General features: G+C 55.4%; 1 protein-coding gene across 1 annotated transcript in view; it reads right to left on the bottom strand.

Moving 5' to 3' along the window:
• Positions 1-25,536, bottom strand: part of ZNF423 (zinc finger protein 423) — a 331,871-nt gene that overhangs the window by 16,158 nt on the left and 290,177 nt on the right. The window contains exons 6-7 of the mRNA XM_059151593.1: positions 12,596-12,727; positions 10,860-10,975 (exon numbers count right to left, since the gene is read on the bottom strand). Coding sequence (XP_059007576.1) covers positions 10,860-10,975; positions 12,596-12,727 — 248 coding nt within the window. The remainder of the gene's footprint in view (positions 1-10,859; positions 10,976-12,595; positions 12,728-25,536) is intronic.

Here is a 25,536-nt window from a genome sequence, read left to right as displayed (position 1 = left end):
TCCTCCCTCTCCCCTCGCCCCGTGCCTGGCCCCCACCCCTCGCCTCTCCTGTGAGTGCGGACGCACGGCTGCTGACTGGTGCTCCTGAAATGCCAACTTGCATTTCTCATCATTAATTTCTTTCTAAATGTCATTAGTAATTGTTCCTGCTCGACCAAAGAGTGCAACGCAGGCTTCCGCCAAGAGCGCCCGGGTCTCGTCTCTCAGCTGGCGGGGGAGAAGCACCACCACCCCGCACACCCCACCCCACCCCGCCCTGCAGCCATGCCAGACCCTGCACCCTTGCGTTGCGGGAAGCAGCCAGCCTCGCTCCCAACAAGTTGGGGAGGCAGACGGCTGCATTGAGAGACAAAGCAGGCCTCATGCTTCCCGTGAATGGGCTCGCCGACAGAAAAAAGCCTGCCCACGCCATTAGTAATATGGTTCAGCACTAGGGGTCTACAGCCAACCAGGCTGTCCAGGTTCGAGTCCCACCTCTGCCACTGCCCAGCTGTGCCTCAGGCTCCCCCTCTGCAAAATGGGGAGAATGATGGCATGGGCTTCACAGGATTATCCTGAGGATGAATCAGGATAATCGATGCTAAGGGCCCCCCATGGTGTCTGGAGGTTTGTTTCTGTTACCGTTTTCCCCATGCTGGAGTGAGGTCCGCTCTTACTAGCTGTGTGGCATGGCGTGATAGCAAGTCTCCCACCTCTGACAGTGGGACAACCACATCACATCAACTCTACCCCAGGGCCACTGTATGCCCCCACCATGGGCTGGGCACTAGGTTCATGTTTCACAAACGCTATGTGGCACCCCCACGGGGAGCCTCTGGGAGAGACAGCACTGGCTCAACAGCCAGGAGACAATGGTCTCAGAAGGGAGGTCACATGCCCAAGGTCAGAGTGACAGCAAGAAGCAACTCTGAGATTTGTCCTTTCCAGTCCCCAAGGCCTGTGTGTGTCTTTCCTGTCCGTCCAGCTGCCTCTTTGTCTAGGTCGGTGGGGGTTGGCGGCGGGGGGGTACCGAAGCAGGGCTTTGCACGGTGTCAGCCCCTGGGAGCCGTGGGCCAACCAGGCACCCATTGATTATGTAGTATTATTGTTTCCAAGAAACTGAAGGCATTTGGTCTGGGCTGGGACAGTGCCCGCAAGGGGCTGGGCTCCCGGCACACACAATGGCCGCTGGCTGGAGGCTCCTGGCAGCTCCCCCGTGCCCATCTGTCGCAATGGCATGGTGCCCCTCTTAAGTCGGTTGGCCCCCCGCCCCAGGGCATGAATGACAGGCTCTGATGGGCAGACAGGCAGCCCGAGGCTGATTCCAAGTGCCATCTCTGCCCGGAGCTGGGCCGTGGGGGGAGGGGGCCCAGTCCCCACCTGGGCCTCCACACACTTCATTGCTCAAGCGGGCAGAGCCCTGGGCCTCGTGAGGGCATCTGGGCACATCCAGGCAGAGGCTCCTCCAGGGCCTGTTCCTCCCTTGCTCCTCTTGTGGTGACCACAGTAGCCACTGCTCGCCCTGCCTGCCCAGAGTGGGGCAGTCCCATGCCCTGAAGCTGTGTCACTCTCCTGGGAGGGAAGGTCTGCTTGCCCCCAGCACCCGGCCCCCAGCACCCAGAGGCCTGTCCTTGGCTCCTAAGGGATTGAGAGTCCCACTGCCTCAGCCCTCGGGGCTAAGAACACAGACTTAGGGGCGCCTGGGTGGCTCAATGGGTTAAGCCTCTGCCTTAGGCTCAGGTCATCATCTCAGGGTCCTGGGATCCCACATCAAGCTCTCTGCTTGGCGGGGAGCCTGCTTCTCCCTCTCTCTCTGCCTGCCTCTCTGCCTACTTGAGATCTCTGTCAAATAAATAAATAAAATCTCTTAAAAAAAAAAAAAAAGGAACACAGACTTCGTGTCAGGCTGCCTTGTTCATACCTCTGCACCTCTAACAGCTGTGTGACCCTAGGGAGCCTCCCCAGCTGTGATATGGAGATCTCAGGAGGCCACACCTGTGGGGTCAACATGAGGCCTCCAAACACTACAACATGTGAAGGAGGCAGTCAGCCTCCCAGTAAGCACTCAGGAAATGCTGTCTTTGTTTCTACTGTGTTGGGGTGAGTGGCCCAGACCCAGGCTCTGGGCTCAGGACAACGAGGGACCCTGTATGACCACCCCTCTGTCTCCTCCAGATGCGGACCCAAAACAGCCACACATGGCCCTTCAGCCGACTCAGTCACCCAGTGGTCACAGAGGTACAAGACGACGACATCGGTGATACACTTTAGGGTGAGCGGGGAAGGCCGTGCCCCACAGATGGAGAGACCCAGCTAGATGGCGTCTGGGGACACAGCAAGGAGGAGGGGAGGTCTGCCTCCCCCAGGCCTCCTGTGACATGGCACAGTCATGCAGGGTTCTGGCAGGCTATGTGTGGTATACGACACAGCTGGGGGACATGCTCTACATTACACTGTGTTAGGTCACAAACATACAATAAGCATTCGTTCCGTGTGTTCTTACCGGCTTACCGTCCCTCTCCCCGCAACATTTGAGGGATTTGGGCCTCCATGCGTCCCCAGCACCTGCACACCTCTGCACAGAGTCGGTGCTCGGTGAACACCCGTGGGCTCCCTGGGACACATCCACGCCCGGCGGACTGAATGAGTGAGTGAACCAATGTGTGAACCACGGGCACCACGGTTGTGACATTGACGATGACAGTGGCTAGGCCTGACCGAACCTCTACCCGGTGCTGGAGGCTCTTTGGGGATCACTGCCTTTCTTCTCCCCGATACCCTCAGGAAGGGGCTGTCATGACCCCCCATTTACCAGGGCCCATCGACCATCCATGACTTGCTCAAGGTCACAGAACTGCTGCCGGTCCACAGAGTGGGCTGGGCACCGCCACGCCGTGTCGTCCGTCACACAGACTAGAATCCGGTCTGTGAAAAGCGCTGGTGTCCTTCCACAAAGCCATCCTAGCCTGGAATGGGCCATGGGCTACCCACAGGAAGGCTTAGTTGCTAAGTGCTTTTCACACACAGGCTCTCCACCCTCACACCCCGCGGAGGCAGTGGGTCTCACCCCATTTTACAGACGAGGAAACTGAGGCCAGAGAAGGATCTCTGTTTAAGATGGAAATGTCTAAGATGGAAATCATGGCATGGAAATAATGATCTGATGTCCAACACGGAAAAGAATGGAACACACTGGGGGCAACTTCAAGGAAGCAACAGGTTCTCAGTCCCTGGAACCACGGCCGGGTGTCACCAGACGCTTCCCCTGGCCCAGCCCGGCCCGGCCCAACCCGGGCTGTCCCAGCTCTCCCTGCAGCAGTGGGGTAGCAGGGACAGGGCTGACTTTGAAGTGGAATGGAGGGAGAGGCTCCTACTCACAGAAAACTCAGCCAAAGAGTCAAATGCTAAGTATGTGCCTAGAGCACTTTTAATTTTTAATTATTATCAGTTATAATTATCTGGCTGGATCTGACGGCAGGAGCGCGCAGGCAAGGAAACTGGCTCCTCGGTTACCCATCTTCTAAGGACGAGGAACTTAAAAACGGGGCCCCTCGAATCTGCAACCCTCCCTCTTTAACTCCCTTCCCGGTTGTGTTCTTTCCCTTATTTTGCTCCTTTCTAGAAGCTCAAGAAATGTGGTAAAACATGTGGGGATGGTCGGATGCATGGCAGAAGGGGGCTTCACTGGCCCCAAACGCATATTTGGGTGGAAAGTCAGGTATAGACACGGTTATTACAATCTGCACTGGCAAAGGGATCGAGGGGTTAAGCCCAGGGCCAGAGAAACCAAAGGAGGGAAAATCCGGGAGAGCTTCTCGAAGAAGGGACCTCTTGAGCTGAGCCCTGAAGCCGGAGAAGAAAGGAAGGGCTTCGGAGCAGAGGATCAGCAAGAACAGAGCAGCCAGGAAGCACCCACCTCGCCGAATCGACCCAATCAATGAAGCAAGACGGTGTTCACCCCCCTGCCAGCCCCACTGCCCTTTTCTCTGGACCTTGGACCCGCCAAATCCGTTCATGTCTCTGAGTCTCTGTATTGGCTATGCCCTCTCCCAGAAGGTTCCCCTAGTTCTTCCCCACACAGGCTCCTTCTCAACCTTCAGGGCTCTGTTGAAATGCCAGCCTTCCTTGACTCCCCAACCCAATTTTTCATCCTCAACGTCCCCTCACCCTTGCCGTGACACACACACACACACACACACATCATTTTCCATCGCCAAACAGTGTTTTACTGTCCTCAAAATTCTACAGTCTGAAATGACCTAGTTCATGTATTTACTGACTTACGCTCATATCTCGCAAAGAAAAGACAGCTGGGTGAGAACAGGGACTGTGTCGACCTGTTCACAGTCGAGCCTGGGGGCCCCGGCGATGGCGCCCACCTATAATAGCTACTCAGTAAATATTCTTAGATGAAAATGGAATGAGAAGAAGGGTCAACCCAAATGTTCTTAAGAGCTCAGAAGGAAGGGTCCCCATGGAGCTCAGGCCACACCCCTGGCTCACAGACACCTCCCCCTGGCTGGGTACCAGGATTCAGCCTGGCAGGGTCCAGCTCACCCCATTGGAAGGGCTCCAGGTTGCTTGTTAGAATACCTAGCTCTGCTTTTAATCAATTGTAATCATTTAGCTGGAAGCGGCATGATTAGGCACACACAAGCAAACAGCGTGAGCTAATCCTTTAAATGCGCCCGCTCAACGCAGGGCTGGCCGCTTTGCCGCTGCAGGCCCGGCTCGGGAAGCGCTTCCCGCGGCCCCTCACGTTGTCAATAAGGGAGTCTAGATTCCAGGGCACAGGGCCGACCCACCGCTGCCCCCAGCCCAGCCCAGCCCTCTCCCAGAGCTCCGAGGAATGCCAGGACGTCCCCCATCGGAGAGACACGTCCTCAGACTCGAGGCTCCCTACAACAGCACCCAGCGAGGCTGCCGTCACTGGGGCAAGTGGCAACACCAGGAAGCTTGTGGTCTTCTGAGGCCCCTGACTCCATGCCCAAACTTATCCCGTCCTCTGCCCAAGCCTCGCCTGAGCTGAACTCACCCCCTTGCTTGTTGCAAGGTTTGCAGGCTCCAGGCCCCGAGCTCCAGCCTAGCAAACGCTGGGCTCAGGCTTGGCACTGCAGCTCGGGCCCCAGCACGCTTCTGCCTGGGCCCACCCGCGAGCAGGCTCCTTTGCCTCCCCTGTTCCTGCCACTTGTGCTACCTGCTTGGCCCAACTACTAAAATAGTTTCTGGGTCCCCTGACATGAAGGCTTTTTATAGTTCAGCACTGCAGGCCTCATTTAAATCTATTAGCTCATATAAATGGCAATTCATTTAAACTTTGGAGGGTTTCTGTTCGCCTTGGTGGCAGAGACAATTTGGCAATGCGGTGGCTCTGTCTTTCACTCGTGACCCCCCGGACACACCACTTAAGCTCCTGGAGTCTCAGTTTCCGGATCTGTAAATGAGCATGAGAGGACCTACTTCAGGGGGTGGGGCTGAGACAATCCCCGTGCAGAACGCTCAGGTCGGAGCGTGGTCCCCGGCAGGGAACCGCCCAGGGCAGGTGACTGTTCAGACTACTTGCTGTCCACCTTCACGGGGGAGCTTGTCCACTCTGTCAGAGGCCAGCCCTGCATGCATTCCCTCAGCGACAGCCAAGAACGGGACACTGTGAGCCTCAGGAAGGACAGAAGGACGTGCCATCCTGCCCGGTGTCTGTGGCACAGAGGTGTCCACAGGGATTACGAGACAGCTGGGCTGGGCAGCTGAGCCAGCCCCTTCCCTTAGGTCAGCTAACCCCTGGCAAGGGGCCCAGAGGGCCCCAGGCCTTCATCTGCTGAGGCCCGAGGCTGGAAACACAAGGCCAACAGCCCTGACATTTTCGGGGTCTGTGGCTTACAGGGTTGTCTCACAGGCCCCCCACCAAATCGGCATACTGCCCTCCACTGAGCCATGGGCAAGGCCAAGAGAAACGATGCAGAGGAAAACCCGGGGCCAGAGGCAGCCAAAGGGAAGAAGGAGTCTTGAGGCCCTGGCCTCTGCGGCCTTCCTACCTCTCCTCACCTCTCTGCACACCCAGCTCCTCCCTGAGCCCCAGTGTGGGTGTCCCGTGCCCATGGCCTTCCCACGTGGCTGGGCACCCCAGATGGAAGGACTCAGCCTCTCATTGTGTTCACACTCAAGCTAGAAATCACGAAATCACAGCAAAGCCCTAGAGGAGGCCCCCCACCCACCCCGCAAAGCCATCGGACCTCATGCTAATCATATGCTAATAACCACGGTCCCAGTAATGCCAGTACTGCAGGCCCAGGTGTCCTATGGGCCAGTAACCACGCCAAGGGCACCTGCAACCCAACTATAGGTGGGAACTGCTAATAATCCCATTTTATAGATATGAAAACTCTGGCCTCGAGCTGGTAAGGGAGGGAGCCAGCTGCAAACACCAAGCTCGCCTGCCCAGTGGGTGTTTGTGGTGTTTACCCCCTGGGCTCCCTTCCCCCACTTGGGCCACAGTTCAGTGGAGCAGGGCTGGACTGCCGACCATCAACCATCAGAACTCAACCATCAGATTCCCTCTGCAGGCATCTAGAACCTGACACCTGTGTGCTGCCTCTTTGCAGCAGTCACTATTTCCGGGTTGGCCAGGGGGTTCCATCTGGCTGCTTGCATCACCAAATCCCCACACTAGTCCCCTCTGCTGAAATATCCAGGGGTGTCTGTCACAGCAGAAATGACGGAAGCCACGGCAGCCTGGGCACCTTTCTCCTGGTAGAGACGAGCCCTGGAAGTCAGGCTGCAGGAGGAGAACACGATAGGAACCAGGAGGAGGCAGAAGGCAGAGTGTCACCACCTCAAGAAAGGGGCCCTAGATTCTCAAACACCAGAAACACCCCTGGTGAGAATGTTTTGAGAAAACATTCTGAAACACCACTGCCTGCTCTTGGCAACCCAAAGCCACCCTGTGTTGCGACAACTCCATTCCCCGTCCTGCTCGAGCTAAGCCCAGAGAGCAATGCCTATGCACGCCTTGAGTGTCCGCCCACCGCCACAAGTCTTGGGACCTCCGGAAGCAAGCTCACAGAGCTTAAAATGCTTGAAGACAGCTGTCCCCACACTACCACAGAAATCTGCCTGCATCGTCTCCCGGTGAATGGTCCCCCAAAAGTTCTCTAGGGTCAGGCTGGACCCTCACAGCCTAGCAGTCTGCCCGAGCTCCCGGAGCGAACCTGTGTGCGTGGGTACGTGTGTACACGCGGACCTTGCTGAGTCTCCCTATCTCCTCCCCCACCTCCAGCGCCTGGCAATCGTTGGTGTTTTCTGTTCCAATAGTCTTGCCTTGTTCTGGAACATCACGTAAATAGAGCCCTGTAGCATGGAACCTTTCAAATCTGGCTTCGTTCTCTTGGCACTCACAGATTCGTCCAAGTGGCTGCGTGTTTACCAGTGGCTGCTTTTTATTGCCAAAGACTGCGCCTCAGCAGCAATGTACCACACCTGTCCGTCCGTTCCCAGGTAAGGGACAGTTAAGGGGCTTCTAGTTGGGGATGAAGATTTTGGTGTGAGTGTGTTTCTCGCTCTCCAGGATAAACACGGAGCAGGAAGACTGCTTAGTCAAATGACAAGTGTATGTTTAACTTGACAGGAACCCACGAACTGCTTTGCCTGCTGGCCGCACACTTCAGGCTCCCGCCAGCAGTGTGCAGAGTCCCAGCTCCCCTCCGCACCCTGGACGGAGCTCGGCAGGGCCGGCTCTTTGCTTCTGTTTTAATCGTTCTGGTGGGCGTATGGTGCGGTTGCACTGTGGTTTTCGTTTGCGATTCCCTAATTATAATCACGTTGAGCGTCCCCATATCCTCGGTGAAGGGCTGAAATGCTACACTTGTCTTACAAAGGATTTTCCCCTTCATTATTAAGTGGTGAGGGTTTGTGTGTGTGTGTGTGTGTGTGTGTGTGTGTTTTTAACATGTCCTGGATACAAGTCCTTCATCAAATAGGTGATTTGCACATATTTTCTTCCTGTCTTGTGACTTTTTTGTTTTCTTAACAGTGTCTTTCAAAGACCAGATGTCTTATATTTTGATTCAGGGTGGAAATTGGATAATACTTCTTCCTTATTTGGATTGCCAGCACAATGGGGATAAAATCCAAGCTCCTTTGCTGTCCCATAAATCCCGCCACAACTTGGAATCCACCTGCCAGCCCTTTCCACACCCCTCCTCTATACTCACTGGGCTTTAGCCGCCTTTTGCCTACTATCGTCCTAGCAGCACACCCAGCTGACATAGCCACAGGGCATTTGCACTCATAGTTGCCCCCTACACACTCTTTCCTTCTAACCAGCCAGGTCTTCACTCAGATGCCACCTCCTCAGAGAGGCCCTCCAAGGATTACCCAAACTCACTCCCATCACACTCTAGCCTATCACCCGGTTTTATTTTCTTTGTGGTGACCGTGACAGGACACTGTCTATCAATCCCTCTCGAATGTAGGCCCTATGGGCATTTCTCTGTCTCATTCAGCACAGTCTTGTCAGTTCCTAGATCGAGTGCCTGGCACACAGTGGGCCCTCCGTGTACATGCTCTGAACAACTGCATAGAAAAGCTTAGTCCCCTCTCCTGCTCCTAATCACTCTGATATGGATGTGCTCCAGTCTGTCCGAAGTCCTTTAAATCAATGTCAGTCTTTGGGCAGAGCCAGAAGAGCTCAGAATCAGACAGGACATCCCCCTCCCTCATCCTGGCAATACTGCTCCTGTTAATGTATCCTAAGAGAACATTCTTTTTGGAGGTAGACACATCACTGGAACACAGACCAAGCCTGCCAGGGTCAAATCCTACCTCTGTTACCTCTATAGCCACAGCAGGAATTTCCAATTCTACAATGAGAAAACTCCTAAGCCCTGTATCTTAAGACCTCTCAGCTCAGAGTCACTTGTGCCAACAACCATTAGTTTCCGTGAGTCTCCCCACGGGACCTCAAATGACATATAGCCAGGAGAGCCAGTCAAGGCTCTGGCTAGGACCCTGCTTCCTGCTATACACACAGACCCCCACAGGTCAGCCCTGGAAAAATAACACACCTGCCCACCAGCCCCAGGTTCTACGTAATGATGAGGAAAACTTCAATGCCTGAAAAACCCTCCTCTCTAAAAACCAGAAAATTGCTATTCAAGTTACTTAAGGAAAGCCATTATTTGCCTAGATCTGGTGTGCTACAACACTTCCACATTTAAATGGTCGGTAATTAAAATCATTAATTGCAGAAAATAGTCACTCGTTAAGGCTATAATTTAGCAAGGTTCTCGGCATTTGAGGATCTGCTGGAAAGGTTGACGGGATGACCCAGGAAACCACCAGCTCACAGGAACCACTCTGATGTCTTGGACCCTCTGCGGCCCCAGGTGAGGGCAGCCGAAGCGGGTCCAGCTTGAAACCACAGGTCCCTGGGCCTCGGCATCAGGAGGCTGGTCTGCGGTGCTGGGATACACAGGACGCTCACAAAAGGCAGGACTGGGCGACTTCCCTGGGAAAAACCTTCAGGCCAACAAGGGGCCGGCACAAATCTCCCTCGGTCAGCTGGGAGAGGGGCTGCTAGTGGGCTTAGCTCAGGCTGTGGATTGAGGTGGGGACAGCGGTGGGCCCTGGCCCGTGTCACCACCTTGCTGGTGGCTCTTGGCAGTGGAAACCTATCTCTGGGCCTGGGTCCATAGTTAGGTCCTTAACTCTGTCCCACAGTGTGACAGGATGGAGTCAGCTCTGCCTGAGCGGCCCTGACCCGGGGCCAGCCCACAAGAAGGGACCTTGACTGTTGGAGGGTGAATCCTCACTGAGCCCTCCAGTGGTCTGTTTGTGTTTCTCTAGATGACCACCCAGAGCGGGCTACGTCACTGGGCTGCTTTACCCCTTCGACCCCAGAAAAGGGGCCCTCCACTGCTGCCCCTCAGTGAAGTTAGGACTCAGCCCTGCTTCTGTGGCCTCAGCCTCAGCTTCAGAGAAGGGCATGACTTCTGAGAGCCAGGTCAGCACTCGCCTGGGGCGGGGGTACCTCTCGGGTACAGTGGTATTCTGAGTGGTATTCTGGGTGTGTGTGTGTGTACGCGCGTGCTCACGGTGTTTCTGGGTGGACATGCGACCAATCCAGGGTTGCAAGAATTTCATGCAAAAGCCAGTAGGCAAGAAGGCAGCTTCACCTGGACACAGAGGAGTCCTGAGAAACCAGTAACAGGTAGGACACCAAGAGGAGTGGCACCAGGGGTCTGGGGAGGACAACCCACACAGCATCGCCTCATCAGGGCCCTCTCGGCTGCTGCAGCTGCTGCATGGGGATTGGAGGAAGCTGGCCGGGGCCGCTGTGCTGCCCCCGAGTGCCCCATCTGCCTCAGGACCCAGGCCCGGCACTCCTTCCTTGGAGCTGGGGCCCAACCCGACTGCTCTCGCTTTTCTGGCTTTCCCGGGCGGAGCTGGAGGCCCTAAGACCCCAGACCCACATTTTGGCCATACACAGCCCCAGGATTCAGCCACACAAGCTGCAGAGACCACCAGCCACAGATCCAAAGCTCTGCTGAACATCATCACGGTGAAGGACCGGTGCAGAAACAGGATCTCCAAGATGGGAAGGGGCCGGCACGGAGACCCCAGCACCGAGAGCCTCTGACTCCTCACCAGGTCTGCTGCTCCGGGTCTGCTCATCCGAGAGTGCTGGGCAACAGGGGCCGGGAGGCCACCACACGCGAGCCTCCACGAGGACAGCCACTGGTGCCACAACAAGCACCTGTTCCTCTTTGGATGGGGGTGAGGCTAAGTCCAAGACCCCACCATCCTGGCTTCACCCCACGACCCTCCGTGCCCATGGGGGCCCCAAAGAGCCCCAGGAGGGGCATGCAGTTGATGAAGGTACTCACCTGCAGCTCAGTCTGGAAGAAGAACTTCTGTGGGCACTGCGAGCAGTCGTAGATCTTGTCCTCCTGCCCATGCACGGCAAAGATGTGCTGCTGCAACTTGTTGGCCTGGACAAAGACTGGACACGGACACGGCCGTTAGGGCCAGACTCTGGAGACACCAGCCCGGCCACCCCCACCCCATCCACAAGTAAGGAATCACACAACCACAGACACGGTCGGCCAAATATGGGGCTGCAGGGAGACCACCGGCAGCTACTAGAGGGAGCAGAGCCAGTGGAGCTGAGCTCTGCCACCAAGGGGCTGTGCAACGCTGGGTAAGTCACTGAGCCTCTCTGGGCTTCATTTCTTCTTCTGAAAAAAATGAGGATCATTAAAGTATGTAGCTCATTGGGTGACTGAGAGGATCAAATGGGTTAATACTTTCAAAATGCTTAGAAGATGGCCCGGCACATGATTCGTGCAGGAAATGTCATCGCCATCACCATCGCCCCTTGCCAGACACTGTCTGCGTGTGGGCTCCTAACTCTAGCACAGGCCTGTAAGGCGAGCCCTATTGTTACCCTCATTTTATGGACGAGGAAACTGAAGCCCTGGGAAGAATAAGTGACCGGTCCTAGGTCCCACTGCTTGCAGGCAGCAAAGCTGTGGGTTGAATTAAATAAATTTAACACATTATCTGGTATAAGAAGATGCTCGATGAACACGAATTACTATTCTTGTTGAGGTTATATTCCTCTGATCCCCATGCAGAGGCCCCGCGTCCTGGGTCAGCAGACCTGGCAGTCAAAGCCCCTTGGTGCCAGTCTCCGCCTGGCCCATAGGGTATGATGGTAGCATTTGGGGCGGGGGGAGCTCCCGAGACTGAGGGGGAAGTGGCCCCAGCATGTTCCAAGACTCCCGTGCACCCCAGAGGTGTGTGAGTGTGCAGGGACTCTCCCTGTAGCACAGCCCCTTCCTCAGGCCCGTCGTGGAGTGGGTCACAGCCCTGGCTTCCTGGTGGCAACTGTCCACAAGGCAGCCCCGGCCCTGGGCGCACACAGGAGGTGGCCCCGAGGCAGCTGTGTGTCTGGGAGGTGAGCACTTCAGAAATCCTCTCCCGCCAGGCGCCCTCCCCGGGGTGGGCTTCCTGCCGTGGCAGACGACAGATGTCGGGGGAGGCAGGGGGAAGGCCAGGGCTCCCCCACGCACACCGGCTGCCATCTGGGCAGCAGGAGGGGGGGATGGCAGAGCCCCTGAGACTCGCCTCGGGCCGGGACAGCCGCTCGCCTGGGCGGGCAGCCAGGCTGGGGGTGGGGGCCAGGGGCTGGGGACTTGGCCAGCAGAGCTGCCCTTGACCCCTCCATCCTAGAGCGTGGATGGAGGAGGGGCCCAGGCAGGCCCAGGAGGTGGGGAAGCCAGGAGATGTGTATACAGAGCGCCCCACTGTTGCTGGACAGAGCTCGCAGCTCAGGGAGAGGAGCGTGGAGCCCACGGAAGGCAACAGAGGGGTGAGGCTGGGCTGGAAAAAGCAGTTATGCAGAGCAGTGAGGGGTGAGCTAGGAAAGAAGGCCTTCAACCTGCCTAAGAGGAGGAGCCAGCGGTGGTAGGGGCAGGCCAGCTCTTCATGGGGCAGGCAGGGTGATGGGCAGTGGGTCTCTTGGGGACTCCAAGTCCACGTTAGGGCACGAGCTTAGGCTGAGGTCCAATAACTAAAGGGTTAGACCCTGCACCCCCTCCCCCACCCCAAGCACACTCACCTGTGAAGCACACGGGGCACTTGAAGGTACCACCCATGCCCTCGAAGCTGTGCTCAATGAGGTGACACAAGAGCTTGGCTGGGGAGTCGAACATCTGGTTGCACAGCTTACACTCGTGGTTGATGCCTTCCTCTGCAAGGAAAAGAGCAGCCATCAGTGACCCTGTAAACCGTGTCCTCTGGGCAGGAGCCCATGGGCCCCCAGCATAGCCCAAGCCAGCCTCTCCCTGGTCCCCAGAACTAGGGCTGGTGCAGGGGCCACAGATGCCAAGACCCAACCCAGCTCCAGACAGCCCTGCCCCCAGAGGCCGACAGACCCCAGAGGCCGGCCCCACATTTCTGGTTCATGAAGGCATCATTTGCTGTGATCTCTCTTGCTGGTCAAGCAAGAATGTGGGCGGGCCATGATCAACAGCTTGAATCTGAGACCATGTCACGGTGGAGAGGAGACCAGGATGGGGTCTGCACAGAGGAAGGAGAACAACCAGAATTTTTTAAAAATCCAGGAGCATATTTACTGAGCACGTGCTATGTGCCAGGCACTTTGAGCTGGGGATTCTGTGGAGACCTAAACAGAGAATGTGCTTGTCCCCATTCTAGGGGTGAGAGAGACACATAATAAAGATGACCAACACATAACACAGTGTCCGGAGGTGACAAGAGAACATGGGGACTCCCTAGGTGACAGTCAAGGGCAAAGGCCCTGAGGTGAGCCCATGGTGCGCTAGCTTGCTGGTAGCAGGAAGGCAGAATGCCTGAAGCCCGGGGGCCGGGTTGGGGGTGGTGAGGTCAGAGGGGAAGCAGGGATGCCCATCGCCCAGGGCATGCTGGCCACTGGAGCCGCCATCAGTAGAGATCACTAAAACAACAACAAAATGATCTTTTTAAAAATTTTAGAACAGATGGCCTATGGACAGCATTTGATGGACAAAGGGCAGACACTCTGTCCTTTCAGATCAGAACGTGGCTCCATCTACCCCCCTGGAGCTGCGATGACCTCAAACCTTCACTCAAAGGGGCCCAGGGAAGAGAGTGTCCCGGGGAACTGGCCTCTCGCCAGCACCCAAGGGAGCAGAGCCAAGGTCTGACGCCCCCAGCCCAGAGTCAGCAAGGCAGAGTTCGAATCCTGGTGCTTCTCCACACCGTGGGGCCCGGGTGTCAGTCCACTCAGAGTAAATGAGTGCCCCCGATCCCTTGTCCCATGCAGCTGTGTGAGGATGGAAGTGGCCAGAGTCTGCCACCAGTGTGGCCCGTGGCTTGGCAGGTGGCGTGGCGGGGAGTCATCCTGGCATGAGGGTCACCTTATCCAGGCTTGGAAACCCGTGCTGCCACTCGCTGCATGATTTGGGGCAAGTTATGTAACCTCTGTGTGCCTCGGTTTCCTCTTTTCTCAAATACACGGTAACTGCCTTCCTTCACGTACACACCCACGAGAAGGGCCAAAATCCAGAACCCCGATGACAGCAAGTCCTGACAAAGATGTGGAACAACAGCAAATCCCACCCCCTGTTGCTGGGAACACAAAACGTCACAGCCGCCCTGGAAGACAATTTGGCGGCTTGTCACAAAGCGAAACACACTCTCACTATAGGATCCAGCCATGTCCCTCTCTGGAGATCTCCCTCCCACCCAAAAGAGCTGAAAATTTCTGTCACACAAAAAGCTGCACACAGATGGTTATAGCAACTTTATTCATAATTTCTGAGCCTCAGAAGCAACCAAGATGCCCTTCCGTGGGTGAACGGATATACCCAAACTGTGGTCGGTCCAGAGGACGGAGTGTTATTCGTGCCGAAGTGAACTGTGAGGTCAAAGCCGTGAAAAGACGCAGAGGAAGTGTCAGCGTGTGTTACTAAGCGCAAGAAGCCAACCCGAGAAGGCTCTGTGCTGTAGGACTCCAACTATTCTGGAAAAGGCAAAACCACGAGGACGATAAAAAGATGAGTTGGTTGCCTAAGGTAGGGGCGGGGATGAACAGGCAGAGCAGAGATTTCGAGGCAGGGGAAACACTCTCTAGCATACTACAATGACGGACGTACGTCATGACACATTTGTGCACAACCCCAGAAGGTACGACACCGAGGGGGAACTCCAAGGCAAACTATGGACTTCAGGCGATTACGGTGTGTCACTGTAGGTTCGTCTTTGCAAAATACAGAAACCCGGTCCTTCTGGTGAGTGGCCCGGGTGAGGGAGGCTATGCATGTGTGACGCAGGGCCGAGAAGGGAAATTTGTATCTGACCTCTCGATTTTATCATAAACCTAAAACTGCTGTAAAAAAGTAATAAAAGTTGGGGTGCCTTTGTGGCTCAGTCGGTTGAGCGTCTGACTCTGAATGTCGGCTCGGGTCAGAATCTCAGGGTCCTAGGATGGAGACCCACATCAGGGTCCGTGCTCAGTGGGGTGTCTGCTTGTCCCTCTCCCCCCTCCCCCACCTGCCCCTTCCCTACCACACATGCGCGTACTCTCTCTCTCAAATGCTTAATTAAATATTTAAAAAATAATAAATTTTTAAAAAGTCTTCAAAAAAATGCCACCCCCCCCCCAGTAGCCCTCCTCTTATAGATGATGTGACAGTTCAATGAGTTAACACAGGGGCCCCTGGACGGCGCAGTCCGTTGAGTGTCCGACCCTCGGTTTCAGCTCAGGTTCTGAGCTCAGGGTTATAGGTTCAAGCCCCGCAGCAGGCTCTGAGCTCAGTGAGGAGTCTGCTAAAATTCCTCTCTCCTTCTTCCTTTGCCCCACCCCGGGCTCTTTCTCTCTCAAATAAATAATCTTTCCCCTGCAAAAGGTAAATGGGTTAATACCTAAAGAAGGTTTTAAGCAGCCCCGGCACACAGCAAGTGCTCAGTTAGTGTTTGTTGTCAAGCGTGCCAGTATCAGTGAGAGTATTATCTAGGACAGCTAAGGACACAGGCTCCCTCTCGGGCTCCCCCAGGGAACCAGCCGCCCCGAAGGTGCCAGGTGCTCTGATTTGCCCTCAAAGGCAAGGATTCGGTAGCAGAGGGGCTCTGCCAGTGGCAAGACATGCACACAGATGGGCTGAGGCTCCTGGCGAAGTCCCTGGGTCCCCAGGCCCTGGCAGGGGCTGACGGGGACAGCATGCCTCCCCCTGGCCCAGCCATCCCCCAGCCCCCAGTCCCCCTCCCCGGGCACCTCCGCAGAGGCGCACGCACACACGTGCACGAGCCGGTGGGCCTGCCCCACATAGCCCACTGGCTGGAATCTACCGGGTGTTTGTCGTGCCCCTGGAGCCCCGGCAACTAGGCCACACGCACCCGGCAGAGACTCCGGCAGAAAAGGAATTCATTGACAAGTTTGGGGACGCGGGGCAGGCTCAGCACGCTTGCCGCACAGGCCCTACTCACGTCCTCCGCTTCCCTTGGGGAGACGCTCATCATAATTAGAGATGGCCTCCTGTGTGGGGGCTGCCTCAGAAGACCCCCCCAACACACCCCCGCCCCACACACAAACAATGCTTCTCGGTGCCTGGTGCAAAGTAAGGAATGGATGAACGAAAGGCAGAGAAGAACCATCCTGAAGGATGGCCTCCCTGGTAGAATGTGGGCACCTCTTGGGCATTAACAAGGCAGACGGGATGTGAAATGATGATTTTAAGCTGAGAACATAAATTAAATATCAGAATTAACCTTGCTGGCCGGTAAAACCCCATTTCTAGGAAAGAGAATTCGACCACTTGCTAAGGTAACAGCCAACTGGGGGCAGTGCTCTGAACGGGATTCAAAGCCCTTCTCATCCATGTGGATCCCACCTGCACACCACCTCCAGGCAGCTTCCCCTGACTATGCCAGCATGCACGGCTGCACCTGGCTGGACACGGTGACCCTGGATTCCTCTAGCCATATCCTAGGAGTCTTTCTGAGCCTGGCAACTAGGTGATGGGTACAGATAATGGCTCTCCCTCCTCCAGCCCCCAGAGTATCAGGCCCCGCCTGGACCCGCAGAAAGAGCTCGGGAAATACTCACAGAGGAAAGACGCTCCCGGCTGGGCCCTCTCTCCCTGCCCAGCCAGAGCCAGCTCCCCGGGCAGGGATGGCAAAAGAGGATTTACTGCTCTCTGCCGAGCGGGGCCTTGATCCACTTGGCTGTGAATGGAGACGTGCCGTCTGATGCACAAACACCGAGAGGACAAAGAAGGCTCCCGCAACTTATAAATCAGAGAAATCATGTCTGACAGTCACTTTCCGTTCTCCGAGTGCCAAGCCATTCATCAGCCAGTCCCCCCTGATTCACAGACGCCGCTACACCCCGCACCCACATTCACGAATGTGTGCACAGTCAGGCAGCCCTGGTGCCGCCAGCCGGGTCCGGGGCCCCAAACAGCTGCCATTTCAACACTTCACACCCCCAAATCAGCGTCGATGCGAGGTTGTGGGCTAATTAGATCAAGAGCCTGGTAGACAACTGCGTGTCCCTGCTCCCTTTCCTCGCCCCCGGGCCCCCCAACATGTTAAAAAGACTCAAAGCTGGGGAGATGGGGGAGGGAACATAAAACAAGCGCCAAGCGAATATGGAGCAAAAAATAAGAAAGCCGGAGGGGCTCCCGCAGACCCAAGAATCTCTCCCACTCGGGCTGGACCTTCAGGTCTGCAAACCTTCTTTCTGAAGGACACGCCCTCTCCCCACTAGAGCCAGTTGGAGGAGCTTCCTGGGGTCTCCCCTGTGTACCTCTCCCTATCCAGCCATCCAGGAAAATGGGGGGGGGGGGCACTGCCCTAGTTAATGTGCCAACACTCCCGTGCACACCGGTGACCCGGTAGCAGCCAGCCCACGGATACGGACCGAGTCCGTTGCCACCCGTGGTTCCTTACCCCGGCGACATGGACGACCTCTCGTCCGTCCCAAGCCGCGGGCTCCTCGGAGAGCAGCAGCCTCTGAGAGTAACTTTCCCGAATTATGTAAGATCGCACGGCCTCGGCAGACACCTTGGAGCAGAATGACAAAGCTGTCTGGGAGCCCACAGGCCCCTGCGCCCTGGCACGGGGGGCGGGGGGGGGGGGAGACGCTGGAGGATTTTGTGAGTTAAGACGCAAAATCACTTCCTCTCCTTTTTATTCTTTTTCTTTTTCTTTTTTTTTTTTTCCCCATAGCACATGACAGGCATCCATAAGAGAGACCCACACAACTCCAATGAATTATGCAGCCCCGCTCATTTGTAAAGTGAAATGCAGATTTTTGCCTGCTCACTGTGCCAGATCTTTCCTCTCAGTCCCCGTAAGTCGGGGCTGGCATGGGGAATCCATTGATTTCTTATGATTTTTTTTTAAATAAAAATAAATAAAAACCATAACTGCCAAAGAAACAACCCAGCAAGCACGAATATCCCAGAGTCCCCCACACACAGACCCCACCCCAACTCTCTCTCTCTCTCTCTTTTTTGCCTCTGCTCAGGAATAATAAGTGTTAATTTTACACTTCATTTCTCAAAAAAATAATAGGATGTGCTTTTGCTTAAAACCAAGTCATCCTGCTGGAACCTTTCAGGCTGAAACTGTGTCAGCCCAAAAGAGGGGCAGAGGGCTTTGTGGAAGAGTGTCGTGCCGAGATGATAGCTCCCTGTAATGTCCTCGGTACCGACTTTTGTCTCCAAAAGCATTTGATCCTGGCAGACACATACTTATTTCCATACAGGTCTTGGGGGAAGCCAGGAGGAGAGAGAGCTGATTATCAGAATCCTGAAGGTGAAGCTCAGGTGGGCCCCACTGATGTCAAAGGCAGGCCTGGGCACACATTCGGAGGCCATAATTTGCTGCCTGGGAGGGAGGGGCAGGCGGCTGCGGCGGGGAGTGGACGGCGCATTGTTCTCGGGCTCTCGTGCACTGAGCGCGACCTGCTCCCGCCATATCGCTGGGCCGAGCCCTTCTCTGAGCAGGGACCCCCCCCTCAGGGAAGCTGACCCGAGAGCGGTGTCATGATGGCACAAACCCCTCCCAGGGGAGAGGACCAGTGACCGGCACCTCTGTCGACGGCGGGCGTAATTAGCCACCTCCATTTGGGAAGCAGCAATTAAGGACCCAGAAGGGAGAGCGAGAAACGCTTAAGTTGGAGTCCCAGTTCCAGTCATTCGCTGTGTGTACTTGGGTAGTTACTCAACCTCTCTGAGCCTCAGCTCCTTCTGCTAGAAAATGGGAAGCATCATCACAGGGTTTTTGTAAGGCTGCCAAGAGGGCGGCTTCTGGCGCAGGATGTCTGCCCTCGGTGAAACTCTCTTCCCCCAGACCACCTCCTTGTCCTTCTTCCCCCACTTCATTCGGGAGTCTGCTCAAATGCTACCTCTTCTGACAGGCCTTTCTGGACGCCCCCTGCTAAAGCAGCACACACCCCCACCCTTTCTAGCTCCTTACCCACCTTTAATTTCCTTTATAGTGCTTATCACCACCTGGAGTATTACAGAGTTCACTATTTTGTTTTCTTTAACTGACTTCCTCTCTCACACATCTCTCTCTCTCTCTCTCTCTCTCTCACACACACACACACACACACATACATATATATACCCCAGCACAGAGTAATGTAAGCTCCCTGAGAGGTATTTTGCTCATGCTATGTCACCAATGCCTAGAAATAGGACCCGGCACATAGTAGGTGCTCAATAAATAGTGAACGAGCAACTCATGCAAAGCACTTAATACAATGCTTGGAACATGGGGTATGGTGTCTGGGAAATGCTGGATACCACACACCAATGTTCTTCCCGCCCAAACTGGAAGGACTGGTGTCTTCCAAAATGTGCGCTTGCCTTCAGAAACTTGCTAGTCAGATCCTAATAGAATGGCCTGCCCCAGGAGTACAGACCTGGAGAGTCCCCCTCAGTGGAGCAAAAAGGAAAAAAAAGCCTTAAAGGGGCAGCACCCATGTCCCATGTCAGCAAGGTGGCCGAGGCCAGGGTAGGAGCACACGGTCACCCTAAGCAGCCCTCTATACCTTCAGAAAATACCAAAATAGGCCCAGAACTTGAGACCTGGGACCCAGCAAGTCACCCTCTGTTCCTTGATCATCCAGAATATGGGGGTGAGAAGGAGGACAGAGAGAAGTACCCTCCTGGCTTCCCCATTTGAGCCTGGAGGTCCTGGAGGTCCCCTTGCCAGCACCAGCTCCAGCTGGCAGGAGGGCTAGGAACTGTCCCCACCCAGGTAAGCAGGGAGGAGCCCACACAGCCTCAGGCTGTGGCACTGTCCTTGCAACGGCATTTCTGGGAGTGGAAGGGAGGCAGGGGACGCACAGGCTGCCTCATTGAGCTGAAACTCTCTGCTCCCTGCTCAGGTGATAAATTCACCAGCCTTCAATTCCACAGCCCACCCCAAGCCTCAGGTCAAGTAAAAACCCCTGAGATCCCGGGGTCTGGGCTCAGACGCACACGGGGCACACAGAGATAAGGAGGTGGAAGAACAAGCAGCCTAGCATCCATCCAGGTAAGTGAGCAAGCAAGAGGGGGACCCCAGGAGAGGCCCCCTCCAATGCTGTCCTAGTAAAAAAAAGCAACCACGGTAAACAAGCATCGAGCAGGAAATAGAAACATAGGCCAATGGGGGACACAGTCCTTTGTTCTCTGTAAGGAACAAAGACCTTTGGGTGGAAGAGAAGAGGGCAGATACTAGTATCTGGACAGCCAGATCAGGCTGTTTATCTATTGATTCGTTATTAAATACCACAAGGAAATGAACCAAGGCAGGCTGCAAGGGAAGGGGGGAGGGGTATGTGACATTTGACCTGGGAGCTTCAAGGGACAAAGGAAGAAAACAGGGTCTGCGGGTGAGCCCTTCCCCAGAGGCCAGGCAGGAACTGGGGGAACATGGAAGTAGGGGCAAGGGCTGATCTTGGGAACCCCAACACCTTAGGCCCTGATGGCTCTGAGTAACTACAGCCCGGCTAGGCAGGTTTTGGTCCCCAGACCCAAAGCCCCCACACCTCCAGAAGCTGGTGAGAAATGTAGAAAATCTCAGGCCCCATCCCAGACCCACAGAATGAGAATCTGCATTTTTTTAAAGTGCCCTGTGATTCAGGAATGCCTTCAAGTTCGAGGAGTCCTGAGTCCTATAAAAGGCCTCTGGGGATGTCCATCTTATCGGAAGCCATGAAGACGTGCGTTCATAGCTGTACTCTTTCCCGGGATTGTATGCTTCTATCTCTAAAAGAGAGAAAAGTTTTCTACAGTCACTTGTGGTCGACATTTTACAGAAGACTGAGAAATACTCTCCTGTTATCACAACTGGAATGAGAATGACCCGGGGTGTCGTTGGAGGGGCTGTTGGATACTCGAGGGGCAGTGGCTGACAGTGTTTTGAGCATCCGGGCATCTCCGCTGCCTCAGACCCCAAATGCTGGCGTGCTCGGGGCCACTCAGTGCCTCCCCTCACTCAAGAACACTTAGCCATTGCTTGAAGGCACACCCCGCCACCACCGCCCCCCCATTCTGGGCTCCCGTTTTCCTAATTAATCCTGGAGGATGGGCTGTGCCCTTCCTCCTCCCCTTGGGGGCACCTTCCCAGGCCTCTCTGGCCTTGAGGGACCCATCTCCTGGTCCCCCGTGTTTCAGAAAGGCTTATAAATGAGCTCTGGCAGCCTGAACCAGGGCCCCACGGGGGACCCAGAGCCTCTTCAAAACAGAGCCCTGACAATTAGGCAGTCTGAGTTTTGAAAGGCTTGGGATTGATGGCGTGGACAGTAAAAATATCACCTGGGGAGCTGGGTGTAGTCCTCTGAGGGTTGCCTGAGGTCAGTTGCCATGGCAACGGAGAATGAGCTCAACCTTGTAACTGACCCTTATCTTTTTTTGATCTGTGGGCCACTTGGGGCCAAGGCTTGAAATCAACTGGAAAATAATCCGGTCACATATCAGAAAGAAAACTATTTATACTTATTTACCCAGGTATCCACCAACATCCCCATTCGGCACTGACGAGGCCGCCACAATAAACCAGTGTGGCCCATCCAAACGGAGGCTACCGGCCCCGCAGAAGAGAGGGGGAGACGGATTCCCCCACCTCCGCAGAGTGAGGCTCTGCTCTGGCCTATGGGCAGGTGCTCAGATGGAAAGGGCACCCCTCCCCCACCCCACCCCCGGCGTCTTTCGCCGGAAGCACTGGGCCCTCTCTAAGGCCAGCATCCGGTAGGAATCCATTGGAGGAGCTGGCCTCCGATGTCTCCTCTCATCTGCTGCTCAGGCGTGTCGGTCCAGCCTGGCCTCATTGCGAGGCTGCTTGGCTTTATTCCAGGGTGGGGGGAGGCCTCCCTCTGCCAGAGGCGTGTCCCCAGCCGAGAGACTGGACTGGGATGCCAGGCAGATGCGCATCTCTGCACCTGGGGGAGGGGTCCCCATGGAGTCTGGGCGAGGCAGGCTGAGCAGAGGGACACCTGCAGGCCCTCCATCCTGGTCCCACCCCCCCACCCCCAAGGGAAGGCCTGGCCAGCTCAGCCACCCCTCCTGCTCACCCTGGGGTTCCCATGGCAAGACAGCCATCTGGCCAAGGCGCGTCTCCAGGACCCTGCTATCCTGAGTTAGAAGGACTCGAGCATCCTCTTTTCCTCCGAAACTCAAGTAAGAAGACTCCAGATGGTTCCACTGACCGGCTGCTCCCAAGAGCCACGTCACACAAATGTTAGCGAGGGGTCAGTTAAGCTTGAGGATGATTCCGGGGAAACTCCCCTGGAGATTTCCCATCACTGCAAACAGGACAGCTCAACTGACTGCCCCCCACTCACCCCCTGTTCCATCAAGATGAGCTTCGTCTGGGAGCGGAGGGGAAAACGGGGCGGAAAACCAGGCAGCGTGGAGGCTGTTCCTGGCTCCGCCTCAGATGCGCAGGGTGACTGCGCTGAGCGCGGTGCTGTGAGCTCAGTCTTCTTGCCTGTGGAATGGGGAGAAGGCCATCTCCCTGCCAGGGCTGTGAAGAAGAGGGAGTGAGTAAGAGGTGAAGAATGCTGACCACAGTTTCACCACCACGCTGCCGTGATTTCAGGTCTGATTCTGCCCTGAAACTCCACGCCCAGGGCCTGGAACACAGCGGGCACCGTGGGGGTCACCAGCAGAGCCCTCCACCCCGGGAAATGTTTAAGGAGCTCTGACATGGCTCCTGGCACACCGTAGGTACTTGATCTATGTTACGCCCATCTGACCTAGGCGTCTGTGTCGGCTTCCCTCGTCTCTCTCCTCCTCCACCTCCACACCGTCCCCATATTTGTCATGGCAAAAGTGGGCTCTGGATTTCAGACCCTTTGTTCAACCGGGGCTCGCCTAGCTTCCTACTTCCAACCACAGCAGCTGACTCCGCCGCCCCTCAGATGCGCCTGAAGCCAACACTTCTTCTTTCTTCATGGTTCTAAATCCCACTAAAACTCAGTGGGATTTCCATGGAGGTCCAAACCGAGGCCGGGGACAAGGGCATGTCTCGGGCGCTCAAGGTACCTGTCTGGCATGGGCCTGCCCTTCCCGCTAGCTTGGCCCATGCAGGGGGGTTCCCCAAGGGCGCCAGGGCTCCGAGAGTCTCAGACAGACGCTGGCCCCGGGGCAGAGCTCCACAATGGAGTGCTTCCAAGTGCATGGCCTGCTTCCGCACGGTTCTGGGTGGTTCGTGAGGAAATGCACAGGCCTTCCGCACAGGCCTCTGCTTGCCAGCAGGGTATGGTGGCTGACAAAGACGGGAGCCTCTCAGCAGTCTGAGCTGGGCATAAGCGTTAGGACGTGCTGACTGGCTGTCCTTGGTGAAGACAAAGTCAACGACCAGGCCCCGGATAGGTCACTAAGAGATGAAAGCGGTCTCTCGGAGCCGCTTGATGGAAAAAGCAAATGCATGGGTGACTGACCAACTCACCCACAGACGGACCTTCACAGGGGACTCGAAGGAGAGAGAATGCTCCCGAATCCAAACTTCTGGAACTTGACCCTTTAGGGGCTCGACACATCTTGCTGATGAAGACATTTCACTGCCCTCCTCACACACACCCCCTTCCACCTGACAGAGACAAAGGCCCTCAGGAAATGAAGACCTTACGGAATCCCCCAGGGGCCCCCCAAGGCCAAACAAGCAGCTAATTCTCACTTAACACACCAAACACCTACGGACGGAGATCCCTGATCTTCAGGTTCCAGTTTTCCCCAACAAGGCAACTGCTTAAAAATCCATCATGTTAATAATCATCAGATTAATGCCCCTCTAATAACATACAATTAACGTGACAGGCAGGCCGCCAAACCCTGATTGTCACCGACCCTGCCGGGGACACGTGAATGAGCCCCGCTTCCCCTACAAGGGCTTTCTCTGCCGCTGACATCATTTTCCCGTACCAAGAGCCCGTTTTTAAAAGGAGCGCGGCAATGCGTCAAAAACCCGGAGCTCTCCACGTGCACAAACACAGCGCGCCCACGCAGAAGGCAGGCAGCGCTCGGTTTTCCAAAAGTTTCCCAATCAGAGAGACACAGAGCCCTCTCCACCGTTCCTACTGACGGAAGCTCAGACGGGAGGTGGCAATCCGCCCCTTCCTCCGCTCTGGCCACACTAATGGGACCCTGGGCAACCCCACTTCTCAGCAACATTCTGGGCAATGGTAAGTCACAAGACTGGGCTGGGTTCTGTCACATTTTCAAAAACGCATGTCTCCGCTGGATGCACAGGGTCCAGTACCATCCTTCCTAGTCACTCTTTAAATCTCAACTGATGAATGTTAAATAAAAGTAAAAATTCAGCTCTACGTTTCAAGTGCTCAACAGCAACGTGGCTAGCGACTACTGATTTGCACAGTGCGCAATGTTTCCGTCACGGCAGAAAGTTCTAGGGGACGGGGCTGGGCTGGAATGCAGGCAACGTGAAGGCCGGGGCTCTCCCTGTCCGGACCAACACTGTACTCCCAACCCTACAACGGTGAGGGGTACGCAGTAGTGTTTTAAAGATATTCACTGATTTGGAGTGTATGTGTTCCAAAATGTTTTAAGGAACTTCTCATCCCTTTTACTTGTTAGCTCTTGTCAGAATTCCCCTTTGCGGAAAACTGCCCAAATGTGAGCCTCTCTGACCTTCAACTTAAATATCTACCCTAATCATTATGTGGCCACTCTGCCCAGGGCAGGTAAGAATATGGGGGAATTCAGGAACAGTCAAGAGTAGTAAAGCTTCTCTGAAAGGCATAACCCAAGGAAATGGGTAACTTTGGACCAATAGGTTCTAAAGTTGAGGGATAACAACCAGGTCCCTAGCTAGTTTGGAAGCCCACCTGCCATACCCCTGAGCTTCCTTTCATGAAGCAGCCTGTGTCCTCTGCTCCCTGAGAAGTATGGAATGTCAGCAAACAGGACACCTGCTGGCGGTCAAGGCCCGGATGCCCCTTTAAACTGGCTTAGCCCGGATGCTGATGAAGGAAGCAAATGCTTGCATTCCTAAAGCTTAGCTAAGTGGTTTGTGGGGTTTCCTACTCCGCTTCTGCCGTCCACACCTCCAAGAACTGGGGCTTTGCCTTGGCCCAAGTAAAATGAAAATGGATCTCAAATTGGAAATGCAAACGCAACATGGATACATGGGCACACTCAAAGCAATGTTACATCCTTCCAGTCGCCATCCGACCCCAACCATCATGCCCACACTGAGCCGACTCCGAGGGAGAAGCTCGTCCTTCAGTTCGGCTCAAAAGCCACAAGACAGAGCATAGCTTAGAGTCCCACGCACAGCCCTCCGAGGTGGTCTCTGGGGTGAGGCGTCCTCTCGTCCACTCTGGTCTCCACTCCCTCCCCACAACCAGCCATCGAAAATATCACCTGCCTGAGGGCAGAGGGTCACGGTCTTCTTTCATCCTCCAACAGACCCAGGACCGAGCCTAACAGGCCTGTTGGATGCCTCGAGCTCTCAGTAGCATGCATTTACTGATATGGTCAGCTTCCAGATCTATGTTCTCCCAGATGGTAATCTGGAATCATTTGGACCCAGCACCCA

Source organism: Mustela lutreola, chromosome 16, assembly GCF_030435805.1.
Source record: "Mustela lutreola isolate mMusLut2 chromosome 16, mMusLut2.pri, whole genome shotgun sequence".
In the NCBI taxonomy this organism is placed as follows: domain Eukaryota; kingdom Metazoa; phylum Chordata; class Mammalia; order Carnivora; family Mustelidae; genus Mustela; species Mustela lutreola.
This window is presented reverse-complemented; position numbering and strand designations above follow the sequence as displayed.